The sequence below is a fragment of the Morone saxatilis genome, unplaced genomic scaffold (genome assembly GCF_004916995.1).
Source record: "Morone saxatilis isolate NCDOM2014 unplaced genomic scaffold, NCSU_SB_2.0 Contig4, whole genome shotgun sequence".
In the NCBI taxonomy this organism is placed as follows: Eukaryota; Metazoa; Chordata; class Actinopteri; family Moronidae; genus Morone; species Morone saxatilis.
In genome coordinates, this window is record NW_023339984.1 from 13,927,817 (window position 1) to 13,935,902 (window position 8,086).

The 8,086-nt window shown below is 38.0% G+C and overlaps 1 protein-coding gene across 2 annotated transcripts in view; it reads right to left on the reverse strand.

Annotated features, from left to right (window-relative positions):
- Positions 1-251: 251 nt before the first annotated feature.
- Positions 252-8,086, reverse strand: part of LOC118337864 (calsequestrin-1-like) — a 22,208-nt gene continuing 14,373 nt past the window's right edge. Inside the window, exons 2-6 of one of the 2 annotated variants that reach the window (XM_035674989.1) lie at positions 5,502-5,534; positions 3,234-3,327; positions 1,648-1,748; positions 507-618; positions 252-412 (exon numbers count right to left, since the gene is read on the reverse strand). In XM_035674989.1, the coding sequence (XP_035530882.1) occupies positions 333-412; positions 507-618; positions 1,648-1,748; positions 3,234-3,327; positions 5,502-5,534 (420 nt within the window). In that variant the 3' untranslated portion in view covers positions 252-332. The remainder of the gene's footprint in view (positions 413-506; positions 619-1,647; positions 1,749-3,233; positions 3,328-5,501; positions 5,535-8,086) is intronic. The other variant, XM_035674990.1, reaches the window with a different exon arrangement.

The following is an 8,086-nucleotide window of genomic DNA, read 5'->3' on the forward strand; positions in this document are numbered from 1 at the left end:
AAACAAAAACTAAAAACATTTGTACTGTTTCAAGCCCAAGACATTGCTTTGTCAACTCTGATATTCAGCTTTTCTTTCACTCCACTTTACTGTATTTACTTTATTTCACAGGGACACTGCAGTTTAATACCATATGCTTAAGTTAACCAGAAAGGCAAATTTTCAGGAATAAAAGCATCAACAACACAACCAACAAGCCTGCACTATATGACAAGACAGACAGCTCCTATAACAAACAATATCATGAAAACCATCTATAAATAACACATAAACCCAAGAACATAAATTCACAGTTTTGTGTTCACATACAAACATAAATCCACACAAACAATTTAAACCTTGGCGTCAAATGTAGCAAAGAATTTGACGAAGGGGTGGAACTCCTCAGCAGCGTCATCATACTCAATGTAGTCTGAATGGAGAAAATGAGAAAAGATGTTATTAAGCTCAAAATAGCTGTTAAAAGGGTAATTTAAGGAGTACGAGGAGATACGAGGAGAACCTACGAGGAGATTTCTCGCTTTTGAAATAGCCAACCAGCTTGATGACCTCATCGATGTTGTGGAAACCCTTCAGCTCACGCTCGTTGTCAATGATCTCCACGGGGTCTTCAATCACCTGACAAGAGACAGGAGGTAAATATAGGATAGATTTATGTTTGGAGTGGAAGAAAAATCTCACTGCAGTCAACACCACACTCATTTATATCAGTCCTAATATCTTCTACCTTTATTTAAAGAAGCAGTCCAGATATTATTGAAGACATGTCCAAATAGTCTGCTTGCAGCAATAATGTGTGTAATATGTGTATGTTTCACTCTTGTATAAGTGAAAAACTGAACCAGGGTTGATGTCCAAACTAATTGTGATGTCACACTTTCCACTTTCAGTAGATGAATGTAAAAAAACATCCTTCTAGTGTCAAACTCTGCACATACATCATCCTGCACAGTGAAGATTAAACACCCAAATGTAGGAACAAAAAGAAAAAACATGTGTGAGTGGAGGGATACTTTAAATGTCAAGGAACCACTGAGGGAATGTCCTCACTTTCAATTATGTCGAGAGTACAATTAAAACAGAATAAATGCCCACAAACAAACAGGTGACAGCAGAGCACAGTTAATAACAGTTACATTCAAGAACAGAGTAGTTTGCAATACTGTTTTTAATGTGTGATGTAAAATGTAAAAAGTGTGTGCAGCACAAAAACTAAAAGCAGTTTTCCCAAATGTTTGCATAAGGGACTTTGAGCAACAGCCCATCACTTGAATGAGTCAAATGTTGACTGTAGGACCAGTTTAATAAGGAAGTGATACATGATGGCAAGTATCCATTTGAGAAACTGATTCTTGTCACGTCTTACTGTTAGAGATGTCCAGCCAACTGTAACAATAACTGTCACAAGTAATAAATCTTACAGGGAAGTAATAAATTGAATCTAGGGGTTTAAGAGAGGAGGAAGAGGTTTGTCTATTTGTAACATCTCCATAATCCAGGACAGACAAGAAGACGCTTGCCCTTTAAATAAAACAAGCATGCTCAATATATCAATCTTGTGAACAAATTCTACAATTAAAAAGAAACCCTGTGAACTGAACCCCAGTGCTTGGCACCATCCCTCGTCATTGACCACATATTACTTACATCATAGAGGAACTCAACCAGGGTATCGGCAGCCAGCTCCCCATCGTATTCTATGATCTCATTGTCAGCAAAGATATAGATGCTCTCCACCTCATCCAGACCTGGTGAGAAAAGGTATTAACAACTTTTTAATGGTAAATAACAGTCAATCCATCATTATACCAGGAAAAATTATTACGCAGAAATTTGCAGTGGTAGAAAAATCGGTCTTAAATATACCAGTTAAGTTCGATTCTACGATTGCGACTCATTATTCAGTCTGGTTGACTATCGGTCCTAAAGCCTTATAATGAGTATAATAATGCAATGTTGTATAGAGCAACTCTTTGCCAAGTGCTGTAAATAAGCTCGTTTTTGGAAAATTTACTATGTGTAATACAGTACTATTGATCAATGTTTGCTAAAGACAGAAAAGTTATATTTGCTGGGTTATGTAGGAAGTGGCTATGAAATCCTTGTGGTAATGTGATGTAGGTAATGCAGACTGATTTTTTTTGTAAACTACAGCAACAGTTTGTTTATGTCATTTTAAAAATACATTACAGGTCGGCTAAATAAATGATACAGCTGTAGTAGTCACTTCAGTAGACAGACTCTTGCTATTAGAACTTACATAGCCTTATTTTCCTTGCTGCATGTAGCATTTTCAATAGCAGCAGGCCATATATTTATCACAGATGTTTCTATTTCTGATGTCTGTCAAGAGGGACAAAAAAAGAGACTACAAACAAGTATGTCTGAGCTTCACAGTATGTGGCATATTTTATACCTGAATTTTTAGTACTGACATGTTTTTGGATGTCCACACAAACTGTTCTGTTTTCACTTCATTCAGTCTTAAACTTATGGGTTTGGGGTTTTCAGCACTTACAGCTCTAGAATCTGTTGTTATAAAGAAGCTGTCACATCCTTAGTCAACACTTGAGGGCAGAGTTGTTTCATTTATTGTCTACTATACTAGGCCTCAGACATGAGATAATGCCTGAGGCCTAGTAAAGACACTATACTGTCTTATTACAGTATGAAGCCCATATTTACAATAAAAATCCCAGTATGACATTTAATACGAACAAATTTACACTTATTATTGGATATTTAGTCCATCTGTCTTTTGTTTGGTCAATTATGTATTCATTCATTAATTTGTGACCATGGAGAAACACTTGGCTTAAGTTTAAAAAACCCACACATATACTATTCTAAATTAACATATGAAAGTCCTATGTTTTCTTTGCTGGCAAAATTTCTAAGTGAGATGATCAATCAATAATTGAGTGCCAAACGTAAACAAAAGTTTTTAAAAAAAGTCCCAATTCCAATTAAAACTAGCGTCATAACTGAGAGACAGTCATGATTGATTAATGTACATGTTTATAACTGAAATAAAGATGTCCTTGTAAAATCAGAGTTTGCATAGTGTATCAACAGTTAAAAAAACAGGAGAGGCCATGAGAAAAGTGGTGGGATTTGATTGAAAGAGATGATTTACACTGAGCCAAAGCTCATTTTGTTCTTTCTAATGGTATTGTTGACAATTAGGCTATGTTTTCTCCAGCAAGGTCTCTGTCAGTGACTGGCAAGCTCACCCAGCTTCTTGGCAACAGCAGAGTCCTTTTTTTCATCCACCAGGCCGAATCCAATGTCCTCATCATCAAGATCATCCAGAACTTGGGCCGCAAGCTGGATGGAGCGGCATAGACAGAGAGAGAGGTGGGGGAGTTGGGAAAAGAGTGGGAGTGAGGGAGATAAAAGTTGCATTCAGTTATTTATTCAGGGCTGATTATATCTGACTGTTCTTAGCGATTCTACCGTCCGTCCATGATTTTCTAAACTCAGAACTGCATTAAAAACATACTTTCAGTTTTATTTACACAAGTAACCCCTTGGCATACCATATTAATTTCAAGGCCTTAAAAGCAAAAGCTTTGGATTGCTGCCTTGCACTTTCTAAATCTGAGTGAAACTGAAGCCAACAATTGACAGCCTTCATAGCCGGTGTGAGAGGAGAACGGACAGCGGGGTTTCCAGAAGAACAAGAGGGGCAGAACTTGAGCCAACTATGTCGAGTGGTAGAGACGCTGCAACAGGTGTGGTGGAAGGGAGAGCTCACACTTTGCGAAAGTAAAGCGGCTGCACACATGCGCATTCATATTTACACATACTGTAAATATACAGATTCAAGCATACATTTGGTGTTTTTATTTCTCTTTCTCTCCACACACATTGATAAACTGTATATTTCACAGTCGTATTGAACACACTCTGCCAGTTTTACACATACTAATTTGTTTTCCATTGTATTGCTTTGTCACTCAGTTTAGCACCTGCTGATGATAAAAAGGATGATCGCACCTTTAAATGTGAGTTTACACTTTGTATGAAGTGAGTCAAAAGCGTTATGGAGCATCTTGCAAAGCAGCATTGCAAATTATTTAACATTCATAAGCGGCCAAATGCCCCAAAGCACAAATAGCTTGTACAGTATGTAGACGATACTGTAGTATGGATAGTATGTGCTATGTTGCTCTTCACAGGCAGTCTTTAATGCCATCCATTCTTTCGGACTCCAGAGTCCAGACACATTACCTCATGATTAGATCCAGGTCCAAATGTTCTCTAATCTAGTTAGGAAGATTGGCCTATTTCCCTTTTAAATACAAGAGAAACACAAACAAGAAACACAAGATAATCACCATGTAACAGCTAATGGGAAAGGTTCCATTCAGGGAAAGGTCTTTTACTTTAAAGGGTAAGTTCGCCCAAAACACAAAAAAGCACTACTAATTCTGTCTAGACATGTAGATGTTAATCCAAGCTGAGGTTTTAAAGGAACAGTTCAGTATTTTGGGGAAATAAGCCTTATTATTGAGAGTTACATGAGAGGATCAATGCCATTTTCCTACAGCCAGCAGCCAGTTTGCTTAGCTCCTGAAGTCCAGTCGTCACTTTGAGGTTGCCAGGTAACCAGTGTCTTAGGAAGTCACTTCTCCAAGCAAAGAAATAGTCCAGCACATATCCCCCGTAAAGCCAAAAGGTATCATTTTTACATCACATCATTTCTGTATATGGATTAAACAAACACTGTTTCTAGTCTTTATGCTAAGCTAAGGTAATTAGGAAGCTAAATGCCTGCTGGCTATAACTTCATATTGAAAGGACAGAAATGAAAGTGGTATCAATCTTCTCTTCCAACTGGGATTCCAATTGGGGTGAAATTTTAGACCCTGATGAAGTCCTAGAGTCGATACACACTGGTTTATTCTATTGCTCATGCTTGAAGATTACATCTATTACATTAATTCATCCATAGATGGAGTGCCTTAGTCTTTGGATATCTGCTTGAAAATTCCACAAATTTATATTCATCCTGGATTTCTGTTTTGTAGACATTTTGATACATAAAACCAAAACTACCTGCAAGGTAGGTAATCACTGACAGCATCACTTCATATTTTTGTGATTTAGGTGAAATTACCCTTTACGCTCATTGATGGTTGCATTGATGAATGGGTGGGAGGATGGATGGATGGATGGACATGTTAGAATTTGATTAATAGATTAGATGGGAGCCTTTTTCAAACAATTTCCCCATGTAAATCAGCTTGCTATGGAACACAAAGTACAGTTAATATATACTCAAACTGGCACAGCCAAAGCCGCTGTTTCTGGACTTGGAAAGCAGTTCAGTCTCCATTGGTCTGTGGTGTCTTGTTGTTGCTTGATGTAATTTCATCTGTTTTAAACTAAACTGCAGTCAAGGAGTGGAAGAGAACAATCAGCAGATACTGCAGTAGCAGAAGAATCTGTGTTTCGCAGCCCAGCTTTACAGACACAAAAGGCAGACCTTAACATACCTGAAAGATAATTGCTGCTTGACTTGTGATCAACTGCAAGAAGAGGTAAGGCTTTAGGGCAAAGCACAATAGTCACAGCTTCCAGGTTTACAACAAATCGGAGTGGCCTTCACAGGAGACAAAATAGGTCCAAACTTAAACACTGAGATTGTACTGATTGAATGTGATTAAGGCCCCATTCACACAGGACTATCGGTAACCCTTTACTTTAGTCTAGCCATTTAGCATTTGTCAACAGTATAATTACATTTAATAGCACGCAACAACAAGGACAATTTAAGTCTTTATTAATATACACTATTTTTTTTTTTATCATTTATCATTTCTCCTGTAAAGACATATTAAATTTTATTCAAACTGTGTTTTACTATGTTGTCTGCATTATCTGTTTATACACCAGCTTCCATTTATGAGTGCCCACAGGAGGAGTTTAAGTTGTTGACTAAAACATTATTAAAGACTTAAATCTGCCTGCAGCTATATTAAAATGGGTTATTGAGCATTTTATTAGATGTTTATATACTGCTTATAAATGCACAATATGAGGAGTTGTAGTAAAGTGTTACAGATCTATCATTACTTTAGGACCTCATTGCACTAATGCAGATGGTTTGCTTAATTTTCCATGTCTGCAATCCAGTAACTGAAAACTCTACCACAAAGTACCTCCATATTTTACATGTACAAAAGTCATCTGACAAAATTTCACATGACCTCTACATTTTTTTAACAGGGATAATACAACGTCTTGGGATATTTATATCTCATGTTTCATTTCTATTCTTTGCTGTGCACGGTATCACAGGTCAGTTCCTCCACCACATGAGGTCCTGAAGTGATGCAAGTTCAGTGTGAACAGGGCACACAATAAATCAAACCATTATTGAATAATTTTGAGTGTAGTGTACAGCAGTGATTGAAAAAAAATTACAAAAAACATCTAATTATTCAATCACTGCCTGGAAGCAGAAGAGTGCCATGTTATATGGAAACATATATTTTAAATCTGCAATTAATGGATTGAGCAACATTGCCTTAAATACAAATTACATTACACTTTTTTTTTATCTTGTCATTGTGACGCATCAAATTGGTCCTTAATAATTAAGAGTGTAGTTTTGCATTTGTTTGCGTGTCATTCTGTGGTAGATTAGAGTTTTTTCTTACAAAAACATAAAAGATCCCCACTGTTTACAGAAGAGAACTGACAAGACAGCACTAACAATACTATAACAAAATTGACTTGCCAGTTTGAATTTTCAAGTGTAGAACTTTTCCCCAAAGCTCATCATATAGCCCCCTCCCTATTACCACAGGACATGGCCATATTAGTAACGCTGGGGTATTTATAAGAGAGGTGAAGTTGTGGGTGCTTGCAGTGGGGTGTAAAGCAAAGCAAGGACTCCCGTAGCTATATAAGGGCATGTAAGAAAGCATGTTGAGGAGCAGAAAAGAAGGCTGAGATCCGTTACATATAGAAATGGGTGTGGAAAGGGGAGGAGGGAAGGCAGGCAGGGTTGATGAATGGAAGAAGACACTTGACACGCAAGTTAATACTTCACAGCCATCTTCTCCTTCTATAATCAGTTTTGTCCTCACTCAAACATTTCTGATTTCTCCTGTTTTTTCTCATGACCACCTCCCCACTCTTTCTGTCCATCTGGATATATTTTGTCCTAACTTAGTCTCCTGACACCACTTCACCCTTCCTCATCTGTTCCTTTGCTATCACCCAACCCATCCAGAAGTCTGAGCACAGAGCCAAGTGAGAGGTCAGCAGTGTAATCGCTTGGCTCCGTCTCCCAATGCCCAGTCAGTGTCAACTTGTCAGGTGACACAAGATGAGTGCAGAGTGCCATGGTGAGTTGTCAAAAACGTGCGCTGGGTCTCTGCTGCACTTGGCTGTGGCACCAAATGATGAGCTAGGAGATAGTTTCGGGTTCGCAGTGCAGTAGCTGGGGGCACATTTCTTGTAATAAAACCACCTAAATTCTTACTCTACACTGCTCAATGCGGGTTAGCCCATATATTGGTTGCTTTGGTTTAACTGGTCTTGAGTGGCATGTGATATTGCCACTGTAGACATGTTTGTTTAAATTGTCTCTCATGGTGTTACTTTTAATGGTAATCACCTTCATAAACATGCCAGTCTTTGATTTATTCTCTCTTTGCTGATTTGGTTGGAATAAAAACAATAAGCTGCTGAAAACCAGTGGGGTATCACACACTCCAACGCTGTTGGCCTGAACAGTGTTTCTGAAAGCTTTGTACTACTGCTGTACCTTGCAGAGAACAGTAGTTGTAGTCAGCTTGGATTCTATATGCAAATGAGGAACAATCCAAACCACAGTAGATCAAGAAGAAGCCTCAGCCACCGCACTCAGTTTTAAATTCCACCTGTCCCAAGTGACAAATCTGTCACTTGGGACTCAGTATAAGTTACAAACCCCACCTGACACAAGTGAAAAAGTTACAAAGGATTTAATCAGTGACCTAATTTCAAAGCAACAAACGTTATAAACTTTTGAAATTGAGCTTTTTACTTTACTTTTCACACTTTTCAAACTGCTGTCCATACTGGACAA